The sequence below is a fragment of the Diceros bicornis genome, chromosome 4, assembly GCF_020826845.1.
Source record: "Diceros bicornis minor isolate mBicDic1 chromosome 4, mDicBic1.mat.cur, whole genome shotgun sequence".
NCBI lineage: Eukaryota > Metazoa > Chordata > Mammalia > Perissodactyla > Rhinocerotidae > Diceros > Diceros bicornis.
Genome location: NC_080743.1, coordinates 78582261 through 78605737, shown reverse-complemented (window position 1 = coordinate 78605737; position 23477 = coordinate 78582261). Strand labels below are relative to the sequence as shown.

The window sequence follows — 23477 nt, the reverse complement described above, 5'->3', positions numbered from 1 at the left end:
GAAGCAACCTAAGTGTCCCTCGACTGATGATTGGATCAAGAAGATATGGTATATATATATATACAATGGAATACTACTCAACCATAAAAAAAAGACAAAATCGTCCCATTTGCAACAACGTGGATGGGCCTGGAGGGTATTATGTTAAGTGAAATAAGCCAGAAAGAGAAAGACAAACACTGCATGATCTCACTCATATGTGGAATATAAACCAACACATGGACAGAGAAAACTGTATTGTGGTTACCAGGGGCAATGCGGGTAGGGGGTGGGCACAAGGGGTGAAGGGAGACATATATATGGTGATGGACAAACAAAAATGTACAACTCAAAATTTCACAACGTTATAAACTATTAAAACATCAATAAAAAATTATATACAGCATTCAAAGACAAAAAATTGTATCAATATTCCCTGAGCAAAGAGGAAGAGGGGAGATTCTAACTACTAAAGACAAAAAGTCTAACACCATTTAGAAAAATTTCCTCACAAGACTTATGAAAAGAAGAAGGCTTGGTGCTTAAATCATTAAACAGCATTGCAGAGTGGAAAAATCTCATATGAGATACATAATACCATCTAAGATGTAAATGTAAAATTCATCAACTTGATACTACAATACGCATTTTGCAAAAACAAACTGAAAGATCCAAACATATTAAAATGGTTGCCTAGGGATGAGAGGAAGAAAAAAGTCTTTGATGACTGGTGACACTACCATGAACTGGGGATTATGATCAACTCAACACTACTCCTGAGGTCCAAAACAAAAGCAAAAAAATACTGTTGAGAGTCGGACAAATCTGAGTTCAAATTATGGTTCCTCCACTGACAGGCTTGATCTCCTCTATAAAACATCGATAATACTCCCTGCCTGGCCTGGCTGTGGTCGACACCAAACAAGAACACACCAAGAACTCTACAATTAAAAAGTTAGCTCACTCTCTCCCTTACCAGAGAATTTAACTATCTTGAAAGGTCCCACCTAAGAATTCCAGACAGGAAAAGTTTCTAATTTCTTGCCACTCTATTCTCCAACTTTCAAGATATATAAATTTGGTGAAATCTCTTAGCAATTTTCACTGGTTTAGAACAGTGTTGTCCAATAGAACTTTCTCTGATGATGGAAACACTCCCTATCTGCACTGTTCAACACAGCAGCCCCTGGCCACATGAGTGCGTGTGGCTACTGAGCACTTGAAATATGCCTACTCTGACTGAAGAACTAAATTTTTAATTTTATTTCACTTAAATTAATCTAAATTTAAATTAAAATAGCCACATATGGCTAATAGCTACCGTATTAGACAACAGATTCAGAAGAGGCTAGAATACGTAACTAACAACTATATATTATTCAAATATTGGATTTTAGCTATTACTTTCAAATACCAGCCCTCCTCCCCCAAACACACACATACCTTTGCAAAAGTATGGTGTTTCACATACTGAAATGATTTAATTTTGCCTCCTAAATATCCTTCTTATGTTTTTGTAAAATGTGCTAATGAGAAGAAAGTCAGGGATAATCAATCCACTAATAATCCACCCACCAAAAATAGTCAACATATGATCACTGGCAATAAGGTATATTTAGGTGTACCTCACATTCTACAAGTTATATTTTTCTGAAAAATTAACAGATTTCTTGAATTTACAACTCAATCATTTTATAAATATACTGAAGTATCCTACTATTTTAAATAATCTTCCTTTACATATGCAAATGATCTTTTTGTGACAAAAGAAATTATTTCCCGGTTTGGTGCACATATCAGAAGTATCACATTTTGGATTTTCTTCAGGTAAGCCATTCCTAGAAATCAAATATATGTGTACTGCATAAGCAAAAGTATGTTAGCCATCCCCTAACAATATCCACAATTTTAAAACCATCTTGTCAGAAATAACCGATTTGATTATGATTTCTCATCCACACTCTCAGTGGCTCACATACTTCTATGTGCTGGGGCTACGACGGTGAGCAGAACAAAGTCCCTGCCCTCCCGGCGCTCACAGCCTAGCTGTGCGCATGACTGTGGTGGGGGTGGGGTGGGATGTAGAGGGAGCAGGGAGTATTTCCCAAACTTATTTTCCTATCTCAGAGAACAGTAGTGTGCTAAGCAACAGATCGGGAAGCACTTCACCCTAGACCATTGCCACGACACTGAATGCTCGCTGTCAGGACCACACTGGCATCCCAGAAGTAGTCAAGAACAGTTTAGTGATTTAAGACTTTTAATGTTTTCATGATAATAAGATACTCACGGTTATTACAGAAAATCAAAGTTTAAATACTCTTAAACTACCTAAGTGAAGGTCTTTAATTTTAAGCTTAGAAGAACTTCTCTTCACCCTCAAATACTTCTCATACAAAGGGGGAAAATTTTACTTAGGCAGAGTTCAGAAAATCAAATGAAATGCTGTTTGCTGAGTATTAACTATCCCTTTCCCCAACAGCATAAACAAAGCTTAGTGAAAATTATGTCTGGAAAGTGGAGGCCTACGCTTTCCTGATTCTTCTCTTGCCTCTTTGGTTCTTTTGCTTCTCTTTTGTAGGTTCCTCTTCCTCCTTCTACCCCTCAGCACTCTGTGAGCACTCTAAGAGTCAGTCCTAGACTCCGTTCCTTAGCCTCCTTTTTTTTTTCCCTAAAGCTTCAGTGCAAAGTTGTGTATCCTAATCGTTAGTTTTTAATTTTCTACATGAGCCGCCACCACAGTGTGACAACTGACAGACGGGTGGTATGGTTCCACAACCGGGAAACAAACCTGGGCCACGGCGGTGAGAGCGCCGAATCCTAACCACTAGACCACCAGGGCTGGCTCAAATCTCCTTTTTAGTATTAAGAGACAAAGTCTATATCTGTGCTAATACTATTCAAGGCACTGCGCTAGGTATGGGGGGAAAAAAACTTGATTTTGCACATTTATATTTGCAAAGCATTTTATATCAATGATTCATTTTATTTCCTCAACAACCTATGAATTAGGCAGGGGTGGTTATTATGAGTGCCCCTTTTACTGATAAGGAAACAAGATCCAGAGACTTTTGTAAGGTCACATGGCTATTCACCCTTAGATCTGGAATTAGAACTCAGATTTTATGACTCCTGGTCCAGTGCTCTTTCTACTGCATCCCTCAATTTATCTCTAGTATTTTCAGCAATAACTAAGTTTACTTACTTCCACAAAACACTGTCACCATTAGGTTTTATTTAGTCTTTCACTTATTCATTCAACAAAGATTAGTGCTACTCTGCTGCTAGGTACTAAAGTCAATGGAGAACACACCGGGTCTGATTCCCATGCCACTACATTATAAAAATATAATCACTTGCCAAATACATTACCAAGTTCAACCACTTAGCACCTCACTGTAAGAGATTCAGCATTCACACATGTATAATCTCATTTAAATAAATTAAGACTGTTTCCTCTGAAATGGAAACCAAACACACAAAAGGGTTAGAATAACATGAGCTGGGCCCAAATGGTCCATTAGTAACAACTCTTTCTAACTATGTAATTCTCTTCAGTGGGACTGAAAAACTGATGAAAAATAAGAACATCAATCATAAATCTGAGAAAAGAAAATGATCATACTGAAAATGAACAAAATTGAGCCCTTAGACTCAGATTTTTATAACTTTTAATACTATATGACCAACTATCTCAACAAGTAATACCAACTTTAAAACAAAAATACTGTAAATTCACACTGATATAGATTGCTAGCATTTAGTAATTTTTTTCTGGGTGAATTTCAATATTTTGTCATAAAATTCAGCCAATATAGGATTAAGAAAATGTGGTATATATATACAATGGAATACTACTCAGCCATAAAAAAAGACAAAATCGTCCCATTTGCAACAACATGGATGGGCCTGGAGGGTATTATGTTAAGTGAAATAAGCCAGAAAGAGAAAGACAAACACTGTATGATCTCACTCATATGTGGAATATAAACCAACACATGGACAGAGAAAACTGGACTGTGGTTACCAGGGGCAGTGGGGGTGGGGGGAGGGGGGTGGGGGGTGGGCACAAGGGGTGAAGGGAGTCATATATATGGTGATGGACAAACAAAAATGTACAACCCAAAATTCACAATGTTAGAAACCATTAAAACATCAATAAAAAAAAAAAAATTTCAGCCAATATATTCCAAAAAAGCTGGAATTTAAAGCAGTGATTTTGGGGCCGGCCCTGTGGCATAGCGGTTAAGTACTCGAGCTCCGCTGCTGGCGGCCCTTCGGATCCTGGGCGTGCACTGACACACTGCTTGTCAGACCATGCTGTGGCGGGGTCCCACATAACCTGCAGGAAGATGGGCACGGATGTTAGCTCAGGGCCAGTCTTCCTCAGCAAAAACAGAGGAGGATTGGCATGGATGTTAGCTCAGGGCTGATCTTCCTCACACGCACACACTAAATAAATAAATATTTAAAAAAAAGAAACATTAAAAAAAACAAAAATTATTCAAATCTGTTATATTTCCTACAAAAAAATGATCACAAAATAAATCCCTTTAGAAACAAATAGAAATAAGTTAAATACACATTTTAAGAAGGTACTTTTATGAGCAATTTATTATGTCAAGTCTTCTGATGGCTACTTCACTATTAGTGTTCAGCTGCTAGTGTAGGGTAATAGCAGAGCTACGAGGATAAAGTACAAGAGTAACATATATTTTTTAAAAACTAAACGTCAAGATACAAATAATCAAACATGAAAAGAAAAGAAAAAGAGGGGCAGGCCCACTCTTCATTTCTCAAAGATACAACTCTCCAAATATAGGACAGGTATAATAGGATATACAAAAATGTAAGGCTACACTATACTGAACATTTCCCATTGTGGTAATTAGGTAACCCAAATGGCACATGCAAACCTGGCACATGCAAACCTGGCACATGCAACCCTGGCTTTCAGACATTTGACCTCCATAAAATCCATACTTTCATAAAAATATACTGACACCTTTAAACTGCACTTCGTACACACAAAAAAAACAACTCTGGCAAGAAGAACAGTACCTCAGAGAGCCCAACTCACACAGGCAAGCATCCCCTTACAAACTCAACCTCCCCCCACCCCATCACCTGCATCTCAGCCCCTCTCTCCCTCTTTTCCCTGCAGAGCTGCAGGTGTCACTGGTTGGCAAGAATATTTGGGCTAGTTATTACTCATCAGCCAGGTAGTCTGGACCCAAGAGACAGCACCTGCACAAACCATAATTAGACATTTTACATTTTTTAGTTCTCTGGAGTGGAAGAAGTCCAACATAAGATAGATAAGTCAATGGGACAAATTTTAGACATTCAACTTTCTAACAAGTTTTTACGACAGTAATATGTTGAAAGTAAGGAAATGCTGCTTTCTACATTATTAAAATCCCAAAATTTCAAGAGAGAATAAAGAAACTATAACAGCAAGTTACCTCTAGATACTCAATAAACGTTTGCTGAAGTTGTTTTTCTCACTTCAAATTTTACCAATTATTATGGCACCACTCTAAGGGAAACTTTTCCAATCAAAGTTCAAGGAAAATCAAAATTCTTAACGTTAAAGAAAGTTTGCAATTTAACATAAAATCTTAATATCTGAGCATACAAGTTGTCAATAAACAAGATGAAAACAGGAATTTTTCAAAATCCACTTAACTAAATTTTTGGTACACAAGTTATGTACTTAATATTAAGAATCAGAAAAAGGAAAGGAAAGAATAAAACAAGACTCTAGAAAAAACTGAACAACTTGAGTCATGATTTTTCAAAAATTTTAAGCATAAATACACTTTACAACAAACTGATCTCCCTCTCTACCCCCATAATTACTCCATTTGCTGAAAATATCTCCAGGTTAAGCCAAAACCAAGTATTTCTTCAAGAAATCTTCACAGAGCTATTGTTTTAACAACTGAACACTAATAATTCTCACAGCTTTAATACCAGGCATTTGTAATAATGTAAGAGGTTAAGGGTTTAAAATTTAGTAGGTCCTTTTATTCCTTTAAAGTGACTTAAATTATTTCTTGAAATGTTTATGAATATGCATTACTTTCCAAATAAAAAGCTAACTAAATTAAAAATTAAAACATGCTGCCTCCCATATACAAAAACTCCACTGTGAATATCATACTTAAGGGTAAAAGACTAAATGCCTTCTTCCTAAGATCAGGAACAAGGCAAAGATGTCCATTCTCACTGCTCATATTCAACATTGCACTATAAGTCTTAGCTAGTGCAATAAGGCAAGAAAAAGAAATAAAAGACATACAGATTGGAAGGAAGAAATAAAACGATCCCTTTTGCCAGACAACATGGATTGCCTATGTAGAAAAAAACAAGAACTCTACCAAAACTCCTAGAACTAATAAGTCACTTTAGAAAGGTCACAGAAATGTTAAGGTGAACACAAAAATGAACCAAATTTTTTTATACTAACATTGAAAAATTGAAAACTGAATTCTTTTAAAAAAAATACTACTTACGATAGCTACAAAAAATGAAATGCTCAAGAATAAATCTAACAAAACATGTACAAAATCTGTATGCTGAAAACTATAAAATGCTGATGAAAGAAATCAAAGAATACCTAAATTAATGGCAAGACATACTATATTCATGTATTTGAAGATTCAACATAGTAAAGATGTCAATTCTCCCCTAAACTGATCTACAGATTTAATGCAATTCTAATCAAAATCCCATCAGGATTTCTCGTAGATTTAGACAAGCTGATTCTAAAATTTATATGGAAAAGCAGAGGAACTAGAATAATCCAAACAATTTTGAAAAAGAAGAAGAAAGTTGGAGAAATCATACTACCTAATTTTAAGACTTAGTATAAACCTACTATAATCAAGACAATGTGGTATAGCACGAAAGAGAAAATCCAGAAACAGATCACAGAGATATGGCTAACTGAATTTTGACAGAGGTGCGAAGGCAATTCAATGAAGAAAGGCTACTTTCTTGAACAAATGGTGTTTTGTTGCAACTGGATATCTATATGCAAAAAATGAACCTCTACCTAAACCTCACACCTTATACAAAAATAAACTCAAACTGGATCATAGAGCTAAAAGTAGAATGCAAAACAATAAAACTTCTAGAAGAAAACATTGGGGGGAAACAAATCTGTGACCGCAGGTTAGTAAAGAGTTTTCAGACATGACACTAAAAGCATACTCCATAAAAGAAAAAAATGATAAACTGGACTTTACCAAAATTAAAAATTTTGTTTTGTAAAAGACACTGTTAAGAGAACGAAAAGATATGCTAAACACTGGGAGAAAATATTGGCAAATCACATATCTGACAAAAAACTTATATCCAGAACAAATAAACAACTCTCAAAACTCAACAGTAAGAAAACAAGCAACCCAATGAAAAAAAAATGGGGGGCCAGCACAGCGGCATAGTGGTTAAGTTCGTGTGCTCCGCTTCGGCGGCCCAGGGTTCACTGGTTCAGATACCAGGCACCGACCTAAACACTGCTTACCAAGCCATGCTGTGGCAGGCGTCCCACATATAAAATAGAGGAAGATGGGCACAGATATTAGCTCAGGGCCAATCTTCCTCAGGAAAAACAGGAGGATTGGCAACGGATGTTAGCTCAGGGCTAATCTTCCTCGCAAAAAAAAAAAAAGAAAGAAAAAAACAGTCTCAAAAGATTAAATATTGTATGATTCTATTTATATGACTCTATTTATATGACATCCTAAAAAAGACATACATAGTGCTGGAGAGTAGAGGAGTGGTTGCCAGAGGCTAAGAGGTGGGGAGAAGAGTGTGAAAAAGGGATAGCATAAGGGAGGTTTTTGGGATGGGAACTGTTGTTACCTGATTATGGTAGTGGATATATGGATGTCTATGTGTTGAGAGTCACAGAATTATATAACAAAAAAAGTCAATTTTACTGTTTTTTAACTTAAAAAATGACACTTAAAAAGAAAAGTATTGCCTATTTCCAGCCTTCTCTCAAGTCCCTTCTATAGTCCAGGTTCTGTGCTAGGCACCAAGAATACAAAGTTAAAAAGACAGTCTGCCCTCAGAGGAGGGGGCAGACAAGTACAACATGATAAAGGCTTTAATGGAGGAGTATATAATACACATGGAGACCTACACCTAAGAAAGGCTTCCAGGAGAACACACTTGAGATGGGGAGGGATTGCCAAGACAAAAGGAAAGAGCATTCCAAACAGAGAAAGCAGCATCTAACAGAGAGGTATGGGAGAACACAGTATACTAACAGACTTGGGCAAGCACAAAAAATTCCCCTCCAAAGAACAAGCAAGCCACTGAAGATTACGGTCAGGAACTGAAAGCAGGTTCCCTCCAAGCAATACAACCAGTGTTTCTATTTGCATCTTTGGAAATGGCAGTTTTCAGGCTCAAGTCAAGCTGAGTACTTCTTCCACTCATTCCCTTGCTCCCCTTTGTTCACATCATCATAGTCACTGTATTATCCACGTATCCATCACTCTCGCCAAACTACAGTAAGGGCCCTGAGGGAACAAACAGGAGTCCCCATATGTACACCCAAAGAAGCTAATGAAATGTGTTTTATAATATAGGTATTCTGCAGCACAGCACTGGGATCAAAAGCACTATGACTGGGGCCAGTCTACCTGGGTTCAAATCTAGACTCTACCACTAGCTAGCTGTGTGACCCTGGGCAAGTTACTTAATCTCTCTGTGCCTCAATTTCCTCACTGACAATGTGAGAATAATAATAGCATCTACTCATTGGGCTGCTGTGAAAAATGTGCTAATTTATATAGAGTGCTTAGAACAGTGCTTGACTCATAGTAAGCACCATATAAGTGCTTACTATCATTTCTCAACAAATATTAGCTATGTAAAATGAGGACTTATATATTCTCACATTGTGAAAACAAACACAAATTACTTTAAGTATGTGCAAGACCTGCATGTTGAAAACTAGAAAACATTGCTCAGACAAACTAAAGAGCTAAATAAATGGAAGATAAATGTTCATGGATCAGAAGACTCAATATTCTTCAGAAATTGATCTACATTCTCAATGCAATCTCAATCAAAATCTGGGTAGGTGTGTTTGTAGAACCTGACAAGCTGATTCTAAATTTTATATGAAAATGCAAACTATCTAAAACAGCCAAAACAATTTTGAGAAAGAAAAAGAAAGAGGACTTAGACAACCTGATCTCAAGATTTAGTATAAAGCTATAGTAAACAAGGCTGTGTGCTAATGAAAGCACATGTCCACACAAAGACTTGTATACAAATGTCATAATAGCTGTATTCATAATAGCCAAAAACTGGAAACAACTCAAATGTCCATCAACAGGCGAATGGATTAATTGTAGTGTAACTATACAATGGAATAGTGACTAACAATAAAAAAGAATAAAAACACACAACATAGATGAATCTCAAATAATCATGCTGAGTTAAAGAAGCCAGACCAAAAAAAGTACATACCGTACAATTCCACTTATATAAAATTCTAGAAAATACAACCTAATCTCTAACTACAGAAAGCTGACCAGTGGTTGCCTAGCAACAGGGAGTGGGGAGAGGGGACTGACTGCAAAGGAGCATGAGGGAACTTCTGCAGTGATGACTGTGGTGGTGGTTACACAACTATATACATTTGTGAAAACCCCTCAAACTGGGGCCGGCCCGGTGGCATTGCGGTTAAGTGCACCAGCTCCACTTCAGCACCCTGGGGTTCGCAGGTTCGGATCCCAAGCACATACCGACGCACCACTTGTCAAGAAATGCTGTGGCGGCGTCTCATACAAAGTGGAGGAAGATGGGGCACGGATGGTAGCCCAGGGCCTGTCTTCCTCAGCGAAAGAGAGGAGGACTGGCTTCGGATGTTAGCTCAGGGCTGATCTTCCTCACACACACAAAAAAACAACCCTTCAAATTGTACTCTTAAAATTGGTGAATTTTATTGTATATAAATTATGCCTCGATATAAACAAAATAAAGTCATAAGGTGGCACTGTCTTTTCAGAATAAAGCATACCTTTTGCTTCCCATACTCATGGAAAGAATACGGGCAAGAATTACCACGCACTTAATATTGCTGAGAAATCTAAATTACAATATAAGAATTTTGTAAACTTAGCATGATGAAACAACCAAAAACACTGCTAATGGTTCTTTTATATCTATGTTTCCTTCAACTAAACAATCAAAGGAAATCTACAGAAGAATTTTCCAATTCTGAATAGAAATACTTTATCTAGGTAAAAATTAAGAAGCAACACAGAATTTAACTAGCAAATCTGTTAGCAAGCTTGCTCACTGACCACAAGGTCATTAAGCCTGGCAAGTTCCAGAGAAGTCAAAAAAAGTATAAAGGAGATTTAAGATAAAAGAGTTCTTATGCTACCCAAAATTTAACACTGCTACTTCCAATGATTCTGATTCTACTGCTACAGAAAGAACCCACAAGGGTCAAGAATAAAGAGATTGTTCCTTAAAGCTAGAAGTAAATCAGTAATAGGAAACATACAGAAGACATTCCTAATTTTTCTCTCATGAACTTCTCTCAGGGGAGCACTACTTACCCAGTTAATTCTCCTGAGCAAAGATGTTTTTCTCCTTTAGCCTCAAAAAACAATAAATATTTTACTTGTTTTATAATATTAAGCACAGTTACTTTTAAGGTATTTCTCAATGTTGACCCTCAAACCTTAAAATTAAAAAATAAAAGCCGTAACATTAGCAATAAATGAGGACATAAACATTTACAAGGAGAAAAAAGGCAGTGTAAGCAATTTTCAAGTTCAAATAACCACAGCAATATGTAACATGCATATTATATGGATTTGGTTAGTTCTACGGCAACATGCTACTTTATCTTCTAATTTACGTAGTCAGAAAAGTTAGTTTAGTAAATAGTTGACAGCTTAAGAAAAGATATTTAAGATCTAAATTGGGTTAACCTTTCCTTTTGTAAAGTAAGAATACAAGTAATCCTCATCCTCAGTGTTTCCTATTGAAGTTCCACAGACACATTCACACCTTCAGGCCTTTATGGGCTCTATCCCTTCTATCTACGATGCCCTCTCGTCTTATCCCACCTGTCTGGATTCTTCCCATCTCTCACTACCTGTTTTAATTGGTACATGTTCCCTGATCCCTTGAGCCTGAAGCAGTCTGTCTTCTGAAACCCCATAGCTCTTTTCTGTAGTCTCTTATGACATTTAACCCTTTCTATCTTGTACTGTACTTCTCAAGTCCAGTAAGCTCTCTTCTACTATGAGTATCGTTGAAAGTGAGATCCACACTTCATTCAGCCTTGTATCTCTCATAGCACTTAGTGCCTGGAACTAAACATTTATAGGGTGTGCTGCCTAGAATGAAAACATTCGACAATGTTTTTTTAGGCACTATGTGCCATCCACTGCCTTAGGTGATATAAAAGGAAACAAATACCAATGATAGAGACCCACTCTAAGTATACTAGAGACATAGACATGCAAACAGATTGATACGATACAATTGCGGTAAATGTTATAATAAGGGGGGAACATTATGCATGTTAAAATTGGTTCTATTTCCACAAACTACGTTAGGAAACTAAGTCTAGATTTTTTTTTTTTTTTAATTTTATTTATTTATTTTTCCCCCAAAGCCCCAGTAGATAGTTGTATGTCATAGCTGCACATCCTTCTAGTTGCTGTATGTGGGACGCGGCCTCAGCATGGCGGGAGAAGCGGTGCATCTGTGCATGCCCGGGATCCGAACCTGGGCCGCCAGCAGCAGAGCGCGCGCACTTAAGCGCTAAGCCATGGGGCCGGCCCCTAAGTCTAGATTTTTTGAAGGGCCCAATGACTAGAAAGGTCTCAAGAGTGGTATTATAAGGGCCCCTTAATCTCAAGAAATTTCTTACATAATCTGAAACTAACATTCCACTTATATAACAACCTTACCTGCAAACAGGGAGTAGCAAATTTCTCTCTATGCTCAGTACAGCCCTCTGCAATAATCAGGCCTAGTCTTACTATCTTTAAACAAACTTGCTCATCCCATCTTCTCACATTTGTCTGAATTGTGCACCACTTCCATAAATTCCGTGCCACTTCCGTGCTCTAAACTCTGCTTATCTAAATCTACTTAACCTCTAAGTTTCTTCTCAAGGCCTACTTGCTGAGCTTTCTATCACATACGATCACTACATCCTCCAAATGTATACTGTACTATTACGACTATCTGCACCTCTTTTTTAACAATTAATGATAATGATAGAGTTAATTCTTAACTTTTTATATAACTTGGAGTTAAGCAGAACTGGTCTCAAATCCCACATGTGCTACTGCCTTGCAATGTAAAGTTGGCCAAGTTATAGAACTCCCTTGAACCTCAGTTTCCTCATTAAAATTAGGATTAAATTGAGTGATGCTTACCAAATGCCTAATATACACACATACTCATACATACATACATTACATAATACTTAATTAATTTTATTATTGTTTTCCAAGAATAGATGAAAACTCTCTTTAAAAATATAAAGTGGGTACTTAAAAATGGATCTGTTAGTTGATATAAAGGAGCCTCACAACTTTTAAATGTGCCCTCAAGACAACTCACACAAGACACTCTCAGTAGAATTTCTCCTAAGTTTCCTTCTGTAAGCCATGAAAAACTCAGAGGCAAAAACACATAGCCAGACAGAGGTCCTAGGCTGGTGGCCCTAACACTGACATCCTTCTCATGAGTCTTGTCTGCCTCAGTGCAAACCTGACGCTGTGTAAACAATCAAGAGAAAAAATATCTTCTATTACATATATCAAATAATACATAAACTAATATTTTTTAATCTGCATTTTCCCTCGGAAGCAAGCAAAACCACTTCTGCAAATTTCAGCCTCAGAAGGGAAAGCTAAATGGAATTGGGGCTGAGTCATCAATTTAAAACCATGAAGCTCGGCCCCACCCTGCCTGGAACCGGGACACTACCGCAACCTCCTCCAGCCGAGTCCCGGGCATCCCACACTCAGCCCCTACCACAGCCTTCCTGAAATCCCCACCTCCGGCGCATCTCCCGGCACTAGGAGCACCCAGATCCACCCTAGGCTCTGACCCGGGATCAGGTACTCCCACACCAGTGTCCCCACCCCAGCCTCTCGTGCCCCAATACAGGCTCCTACTCCCGCCCGACACTGGCACTCACCCGGGCGGTGACCTTATACACCGTGTAGCCCCTCGGGTGTCGCTGGGGATCGGTGACAGTGTAGAAACGCGCCAGGTCGGCACCCCGCTCCCGGGCAGAGGTCATCCTCCCGCCGTCTCTGTCGCCGCCGCCTGCCGGGGATCATCAGGGCAATCCGGCGCCGCCGCGGTCCGGGCTCCCCAAGCAGCAGCGAAGCGAGGAGGGGGCGGTGGCTCCACGGCGGCGCCTCCGCCGCTCGGCTTAGCTTCCGGGTCGGGAGAAAAGCTTCCGGGCCAGGCCGGGTCCCGTTGATCCCCATCCGGGCGTGGGACTGGCAAGCCGGCGAGGGTCAGGTTGGTCGCGCCGCCCTTCTGGTCATTGCGGAGACCTGACACGTCTCCACTAAGTCTCCTGGTGCCTCTTAGATTTTGTGAGAGCTGTGATGGCTACGACACACTGGTGAGAGCCTGGTCCTCCGCACCCCCGCCCAGCCCGTGTACAGACTTAACTTGGAATCGTAAAGGAATGGAGGGATACCCTAACTGAGCATCTTTTTTCCTTCCTTACTCATGTCCTAACATTTTAAATACCCACAACAACATCTGAACTCTCTCGCAGACATAAGCCTTTCTTCTTTCTAAGATAAATCCCATCCACCTGTGCACTCCTGTCTTTCTACCTCCACAGCAAGCCACCAACCCTATATCAACCTTAAAATCCAAAGACCCCCCCCCCGCCCCCGATTTTAAAAGCTGGAGCCTGCTTCAGGCTGGGGGGGGGGGGGGGACTCACACGACCTCTCAAAGCTACTACGAAAATAGTTTCCCATTTCAATTGGTTGCTATGTAGTGCTTGGCAATCCCCTTACCTTTCCTTGATCAGGATTCTTATTCCCCGTAACGTTCATTCCAAGTCTTTACCATTCTCCTCAACCCTCTACTCCTCCTCCTCTTGCCTCCCTACCCATTTCTACCTGCCCCTGACTTCTTTACTGGGCGGGGGCGGTGGGGGGGTTGGGGGGCCTTAGTAACAATCCTTTCGTCTTCTCACATTCCTGTTCCGATCTGAGATGTAGATATATCCTTTGCTTTTGTAAGACTAATCACTCCACCTGTGCGCTGAAACCCATCCTCTTTGGCAGACCTAAAGACATTGTTCTATCAATAACATCCCAATTCTTATTTCTGTATCTTTAGTCTCTTCCTCACCACCGGCTCCTTCTTCTCAGCCTACATATGCCTAAACCTATCTATTATTCATTCATTAAACCTGAATTCACCACCTACTATGCGCCAGACATCGTGCTAATTTGGCATTGGAGTTACAAAGAGAGTCCCTGCTCTCAAGTACCAGCCAGTAGGAAAAAACAAAGAACAATTAAAATATATTGTGGTAAGTACCATGGCAGATGTATATATGGAATGCTGTAGAGCACATCTAATTCAGAATGGAAGATTAGCTAAGGTTTTCTGATAGAGGGGAAGCTATTGCTGAATCTTAAAAGAGAGATAGGAATTAGCCAGGCAGAGAGGAAGGTAAAGGACATCATTCATGGTGGCTTTTTTCCTTCTCCTTCCCCCTTATTGTCAAAGTTGTTTAAGTTGTTTTTAAAGTAATCTGCTTCAGTATTCACACGTTCATCACACATTCATGAATATCACCCATTCATTCCTATATCCACTTCAATCTGCCTTCACAATACTGCCACTGTGAAAATGCTTTGAAAAAAGTTTCTAATGACCTCATCTTACCCAATATTTTCAGACTTTGAATATTTCTAACCATTTCCACCTTTTCAAAACTCCTTTATGTCTTTAGCCACTCTCAATCATTTATTCCTTTTCAGTCTCCTTTGCTGATTTTTCCCTCCTTCCAGGAACCTCTAATGTTCTTGTTCCTCAGGATTTTGTCTTTGATCCTTTGTTCTTTATTCCCAGTGATTTACAAATCTATATCTCCAGGCATATCTCTCTTCTAGGATTTGACTCAAGTTGCCTACATCTTTGCCTATATATCCAGTTACCACTGAAAACAGAACAGATTAAGATCTGAACTTTTATTTTCCTCATAAGGCTGTTCCTATCTCAACGACTGATTTTACTCTTTTTAGTTATATTAGCCAAGTGTCTAGGAATCATCTTTAGCAACTTCCTCTCCCACTGTATCCAAATTTGTTTGATTCAGCAAATACAACTGGTTAAAACTTAAAGAATGGAAAAAGATATACCATGAAAACTGTACTCAGAAGAGTTAAGAAGAAGGTGCATCACCGGGAATAAAGAAAGACAAAACTTAATGATAAAGTGTTCAACTCATCAAGAAGGCATAACAATTTTAAATCTTCATGAGCCTAATAATAAAACTTAAAATTGTATAAGGTAAAAACCATTAGAACTAAAAGAAGAAAAAGACAAATTCACAATTTTAGTTAAGACTTTTAACACTCCTCTCTCTGTAGTTGGTAAAACAAGTAGAAAAATAAATCAGTAAGGATATAGAAGACCTGAAAAGCTCTGTCAACCAAATCCTCCTGATTGACATTTACAGAGCACTCCACTCAAGAGCAGGAGACTATATATTTGTTTCAAGTGCACACAAAACATTCACCAAGTCAGACCATATTTTGGGCCATAAAATAAATGTCAGCAAATTTAAAAAGACTAATATAAATAGTATGTGCTCTGTAACCTCAGGGAATTAAACACAAGTTAATAACAGAAAGTTACCTGTAAAATTCATGAATACTTGGAAAGTAAATAACGTAATTCTAAAAATTCATGAGTTAAGGAATAAATGACAATAGACCTTTAAAAATTGAATTGAATGAAAATTGAAACATACCAAAAATTTGTGGGGCACAAGTAAAGCAGTGCTTAGAGGGAACTTTATAGCCTTAAAGCCTATAGTAGAAAAGAAGAAAGGTCATGAATCAACAATCTAAGCTTCCACCTTAAAAAACTAGAAAAAGAGGATTGAATTAAACCCAAAAAAGCATAAGGAAGAAAAAAATAAAGAGAAGAGCAAGACCATGAAATAGAAAAGAGAAAAGCAATAGAGAAAAATCAATGAAACAAAAAGGTGATTGTTTCGGAAAAAGTTTAGAAAATTTATAAACTTCTAGCCAAAGGGCTCAAGAAAAAAAGAGAAGACACAAATTGTAGATATCAGAAATGAAAGAAGACACATCACAACTGATCCTATAGTCAATAAAAGGAAAATAAGGGACTTACCTGAACAACTATATGCTAATAAATTTGATGACTTAGATGAAATGGATAAATTTATTGAAAGACATAAACTACCAAAGTTCATTAAAGAACAGAGACCTTGAATATCCCTATATCTGTTAAAGAATTTGAAATCTTCATAGAAAACTTGAAGCCAATATGACTTCAATGGTGAAATCTACCAAGCATTTAAGGAAGAAAGAATACCAATTCTACAAAAACTCATCAAAAATAGAACAGGGAACACTTGCCACTTATTTTGTGAAGCCAGCTTTCCCTAAAAGCAGAAGTTCTCTTCTTAAATAGATTCAGGTAAAGACAAAGGAGGATGTTGGGGGTGGGCGGAGTAAGTTATGGAAGATTTCCAGAAAAGCACAGTAAACAAGTGTAAGGTTATTTTTTTATTTTTATTTTTTTTTGTGAGGAAGATCAGCTCTGAGCTAACATCCATGCCAATCCTCCTCTTTTTTTTTTTTTTTTTTTTTTTTTTTTGCTGAGGAAGACTAACCCAGGCCTAACATCCATTCCCATCTTCCTCCACTTTATATGGGACGCCGCCATAGCATGGCCTTACAAGCGATGCATCGGTGTGCGCCCAGGATCCAAACCTGGGCTGCCTGCAGCAGAGTGCATGCACTTAACCACTATGCCACGGGGCATGCCCCAAGAGCAAGGTTATTATGCAGATTTAAGGCCTTGCCTACCACATTGACAAGTTTCTACAGATGAGGTCATCCCCCCCCCTTCCCAGTACAGAGAGAGAAAGAAACCTTTACAAATGAAGATATCCCTTACAAATGTAAATGTTTGGTAAACAGAACTTTGATAAGAATGGGCCTGGCAAGGACCCTCCCAGTCTATGATACCCAGAGTTATTTATGGTGATGGCCTGTCTTGGGGACAGGCCTCTTATCTTAAATTCTTTTAGGCAGTTTGGGGGAAAGTCAAATGTCCTTCATGATTCTTCTGAGCCTTTATTGTCTTCAGCTCAAAATAATCCACATGCCAGAGTGGCACATCTTGGAACGGCCTGCCCTCAACCCCATCAAGATGATTTTATATGTAAATATGTTTAATATATGTTAAATATAATATAAATATGTTATATATATATGTATAATCATCTCAATAGACACAGAAAAAGCATTTGAAAAAAATCCAGCATCCATTCATGATTAAAATGCTTAGCAAACTAGAAATAGAGGAAATTTACTTAACCTTATGAAAGGCATTGTGGGAGATCAGAATTGGCCACTCCAAAATGTGTCTCTTTGGCATGAGGATTATTTTGGGCTGGTTACTGTTAAGAAACTACAGAAGGGAAAGAAGCTCTGAAAAGTAGAAGTTACCCTTTATAAGAGATATTTACATTTATAAGGGAAATCTCCATTTGTAAAGGTATCTCCCTCTCTGTACCAGGAAGAAGAGGGGATGAACTTATCTCTAGAAACTCTTATCAGTGTGGAAAGTGAGGACTTAAATCTGCATACTCTTGTTTACTGTGCTTTCTGATAATCTCCTATAGCTGGCTCCCCCCACCCCCAACATCCTCCTTTGTCTTTACCTGAATCTATTTAAGAAGAGAACCTCCGCCATCTTGTTGAGAAATAGTTTCCCTGGTCTCTCCCATGTATACATGTTATAAAGCTTTGTTTGATTTTCTCCTGCTATTTGGTCTCATGTCAGTTTAATTTGTAGCCCAGCCAGAGAGGACCCAGAATGGGTAGAGGATAGTCTTCCTCCCTTTCAGCATCTACAGAAAAACTAAAACTAATGTTATACTTAATGGTGAAAGACTGAATGCTTTCCTGCTAAGATCAGAAGTGAGGCCAGGATGTCTGCTCCCATCTCTTCTATTCAACAGTGTACGAGAGAGTATGTGGAAGGCAAAAAAAAAAAAAAAAAAAAAATGTATATAGATTGGGAAGGAAGAAATAAATGTGCCTTTATTTGCAAAGGACATGATCATTTACATAGAAAATCCTTAGGAATCCACAAAAAACTAATAGAGCTAATAAGTAAATTTAGCAAGATCACAGGATTCAAAGTAAATACAGAAAAAGTAATTTACTTCTATATGCTAGCAACAAAAATGAAAAACTAATTAAAAAACAATACCATTTACAATAAATTTAACAAAATGTGTGTAAGACTTGCACACAGAGATAGGAAACATTGCTAAATGAAATTAAAGAAGAGCAAAATGAATGAAGAGATATACTATGTTCATGGCTTGGAAGGTTCAGTATTGTTAATATGTCGAACCTCCTAAAATTGATCTAAAGCTTCAACAAAATCCCAATTAAAACCCCAGCAGTCTTTCTTATAGAAATTGAAAAAGCTGACTCTAAAATTTATATGGAAAAACAAAAGACCTAGAATATCCAAAACAATTTTGAAAAAGAAAAAAGTTGGAAAACTCACACTACCTGATCTCAAGACTTACTATAAAGCTACAGTAAATGAGATAGTGTGGTATTGGCATAAGGATAAACATACAGATCAATGGAACAGAATAGAGGGTTCAGAAATAGATCCACACATAAATGACCATTTGATTTTTGATAACACGCCAATGTAATTCCATGGAGGAAAGGATAGTTTTTCAACAAAAGATGCTGGGATATTTGGACATCCATATGCAAAATGAGAAAAAAGGAAAGAAAGAAAGGAACTCAATTCTTACCTTGCATCATTTACAAATAGCAACTTCAAGTGGATCATAGCCATAAATGTAAAACCTAGAACTATAAAAGTTCTAGAAGGAAACATAGGAAAGAATCTTGGTAACTTTGGATTAGGCAAACAATTTTTAGGAAACAAAAAGTATGAATTATAAAAGAAAAAAAATGATAAATTGGACTGCATCAAAATTAAAATTTTCTGCACTCCAAAAGGTATCATTAAGGAATGAAAAACGAGTCACAGATTGGGAAAAAATATTTGCTAAACATCTGTCTAATAAAGGATTTATATCTAAAATATATAAAGAGCTTCTACAATTCAATAGTAAAAAAAGACAACCAATCCAATTTTTTAATATGCGAAAGAACTAAATGTACATTTCACCAGTAAAGATATGCAGAGGGCAAATAAGCACATAGAAAGATGTTTTACATCATTTATCTTTAGGGAAATAACTATTAAACTATGACGAGGGAAAATGGTGGAGAAGTTCCCTACTCCATATAAGCAATGAAAAAAACTGGCAAAAACTGTCAGAATCAACTTTTTCAGAATGGTGAAAACTAACCAAAGCTTGCAGCAACCCAGGGAGCACTTATTCAAGAAAAACAGCTGAATCTCTAAGAACAGCAAGCTTTCTGACATTTTAACTTACCCTACTCTCATCCCCCACTTCTCAACTCAGGGGTATCCTTGAAAATAACAACCTACATTTCTAGTACCAGTACTGGAGAGGGCAGAAAAGACCTGCTTCTCACAGAATAATAATTATTTGTTTGACCTGTCCAGTGGCTCCCTGGAAGGGTCTCTGCAAGGCTCAAAGGCTTGTCTTTATCTCACCTAACTTGGCCCAGTGCTAGAACCACTAACCAGGGACATTTGTCAAAAACTTTTAAAGGTGAATGTTTTAGTCATTGTCACCTGAGGGAACAGATAGTTGAGCAAACAATAGACTGCCCAAGAAGCTTGTGAGGAAAGGTTGGAGAAAGACAAGCTTTGGGGAATAAGGGGCTTGAAAAGGTCAATATATTCCTGGGATTCTAGAAAATCATGCATATAACCAGAACTATGCACATGCTTAAGAAAGACTTAAGAAGACCCTAAGCTCTTGTGTCTGGCTAACCTTGAAGTTCTTCAAAAGCAAGAAAAGAAGGCTAAGGCAGAGTTGTAAACTGCCTGAGTGTTGATGGTGTACCCCAACATACAAACAGAGCCACTGCAAAGAGTGGGAGATTTTTTTATTTCCAGGCATTTAAGAAAATCTCTGTCCAATCGTTATCTGACCACTAAGCTAATAGAACGGAGACTTCGGTGGCAACACACAACAAATAATAGACTTTACAAAATTAGTTCAGAAAATTTACTAAAGAAACAACTACCACAAGCAGTAACAACGAACTCTGGGGAGTGAAAAGAATCTGATTTCTAGCGTTGTCACAATATAATATTCAAAATGTCCAGTTTTCAACAAAAATTTATGAGGCATCCTAAAAAACAAGAAAGTATGGCTCATACACAGAGGAAAAAAGCATTCAAGAAAAACCATGTCCATGAGGAAGCTCAAATGTTGGTTTTTACTAGACAAAGATTTTAAATAAGCTATTTTAAATATGTTGAAAGAGCTAAAGAAAACCATGTCTAAGCTGACCAAGTCTAAAACCAAAACTGGCTCAAGAAGAAACCGAAAATCTGAATAGACCTATAAGATAAAAATATTGAATCATTACTTTAAAAACTTCAACAAAGAAAAAGCCCAGGATCAGATGGCTTCACTGCTGAATTCTACCAAATGTTTAAAGAAGAATTAACACCAACCTTTCTCAAACTCCTCCTAAAAATAGAAGATGAGAGGGGCCACCAGTGGCGCAAGTCGTTAAGTGCGCACACTCTGCTTCGGCGGCCCAGGGTTCGCAGGTTCAAATCCTGGGAGCGCACTGACGCATTGCTTGTCAGGCCATGCTGTGGGAGCATCCAATATACAGTGGAGGAAGATGGGCGTGGATGTTAGCTCAGGGCCAATTTTCCTCAGCAAAAAAAGAGGACAATTGGCATCAGATGTTAGCTCAGGGCTGATCTTCCGTGCACACACTCACAAAAAAACATGGAAACAATAAAACCAACCTGGATATGTTTAAAAAAAAAACCAAAAAAAGAAGAAGATGAGAGAACTCATTTTATGATGCTAGTATTATCTGGATACCAAAACCAGACAAAGATATCACAAGAAAAGAAAATTGCAGACCAAGATCCCTTATCAATATAGGCAATTATCTTCAGCTAAATACTAGCAAACTGAATCCCACAGCATATTAAAAGGATTAAATACCCATGACCAAGTGGGATTTATCCCAAAAATGCAAGGTTGGTTCAACATATGAAAATAAATCAATGTAATACATCATATTAATGAACTAAAGAGGAAAAACGCGTGATTATCTCAATAAATGCAGAAAAAGCATTTGACAAAATCAAACACACTTTCATGATAAAAACACAAAACAAACTAGAAATAGAAGGGAACTTCCTCAACCTTATAAAGGGCATTGATGAAAAACTCACAGCTAACATCATATTCAATGGTGAAAGACTGAAAGCTTTCTCCCTGAGATCAGCAACAAGACAAAGATGTACATTCTTTCCACATCTATTCATCATTGTACTGGAAGTTCTAGCCAGGGCAATTAGACAAGAAAAAGAAATAAAAAGTATCCAGAGTGGAAAGGCAGAAGTGAAACTCTTTATTTGCAGATGACATGATCTCAGATATAGAAAACTCTAAAGAATCCACACACAGACACGCACACAAAAAAACTATTAGAGCTAATAAACAAGTTCAGCAAAATTGCAAGATACAAAAATCAATTTTATTTCTATACACTAGCAATGAACAATCTGAAAATAATTCCATTTACAATACCATCAAAAATAATAAAATATTTGGGAATAAACTTAGCCAAGGAAATGCAAGACTAGTATACTGAAAACTTCAAAACATTCTTGAGAGAAATTAAAGAAGGCCTAAATAGGGCCGGCCCTGTGGCTTAGTGGTTAAGTGCGCGCACTCCGCTGCCGGCGGCCTGGGTTCAGATCCCAGGCGCGCACAGACACACCACTTCTCCGGCCATGCTGGGGTCGCATCCCACATACAGCAGCTGGAGGGATGTGCAACTATGACATACAACTATCTACTGGGGCTTTGGGGAAAAAATAAATAAATAAATAAAATTATAAATAAATAAATAAATAAAATAAAGAAGGCCTAAATAAATAGAAAGTTATCCCATGTTCATCGATTGGAATATTGTTAAGATAGCAATACTCCCCAAATTGATCTGCAGATTCAATGTAATCCCTATTAAAATTCCAACTGTTTTTTTCCAGAAATGGACAAGCTGATCCTAAAATTCATGTCAAAATGCAAGGGACTCTGAATAGCCAAAACAATCTTGGAAAAGAACAAAGTTGAAGGATTCACATTTCCTGATTTCAAAACTTACTACAAAGCTACAATAATCAAGGCAGTGTGGTATTGGCATAAAGATAAACATATAGATAAATGGCATAGGGTTGAAAGTTCAGAAATAACCCCATACATTTACAGTCAAGTGATTTTCAACAAGGATCCCAAAACCATTCAATGGCTGGGGAGGGTGGAGGGGAATGGGATTGGAGGTTGGGGGGTGGGGGGGACAGGCAGATAGTCTTTTCAACATGTAGTGCTGGAAAAACTGGATATTCACATGCAAAAGAATGAATTTGGTCTCCTAACTAACACCATATACTAAAATTAACTTGAAATGAATCAAAGACTTATATGTAAGAGCTAAAACTATAAAACTCTTAGAAGGAAACATAGGTGTATACATTTGTGACTTTGGATTAGGAAACGGTGTCTTAGCTATGACACCAAAAGCATAAGCAACCAAACTAAAAATAAATAAATTTGATTTCATTAAAAATTAAAACCTTTTGTGCAGCAAAGGACACTATAAAGAAAGTGAAAAGAGAACCCATGGAATATGCTGAAGTCCTAATCTCTATTACCTCAGAATATGACTGAATTTGGCAATAGGGCCTTTAGAGGACAATTAAGGTAAAATGAGGTCATATGGGTAGGCCCTAATCCAATATGACTCATGTTCTTATAAGAAGAGATTAGGACACAGACACACACAGAGGAAAGATCATGTGAAGACACAGAGAGAAGATGGCTATCTACAAGCCAAGAAGAGAGGCCCTTGGAAGAAACAAACCCTACCAACACCTTGATCGTTGACTTCTAGCCTCCAGAATTGTGAAAAAATAAATTTCTGTTGTTTAAGCCACCCAGTCTGTGGTACTTTCTTCTGGTAGCCCTAGCAAACTAATACAGATTGCTATTTAAAAAAAATAGGCAATAA

General features: G+C 37.8%; 1 protein-coding gene across 1 annotated transcript in view; it reads right to left on the bottom strand.

The window, feature by feature from the left end:
- Nucleotides 1-13396, bottom strand: part of RPS6KC1 (ribosomal protein S6 kinase C1) — a 176355-nt gene extending 162959 nt beyond the window's left edge. Inside the window, exon 1 of the mRNA XM_058539841.1 lies at nt 13187-13396. Within this exon, the coding sequence (XP_058395824.1) occupies nt 13187-13291 (105 nt within the window). The 5' untranslated portion in view covers nt 13292-13396. The remainder of the gene's footprint in view (nt 1-13186) is intronic.
- Between the last annotated feature and the right edge of the window lie 10081 nt (nt 13397-23477).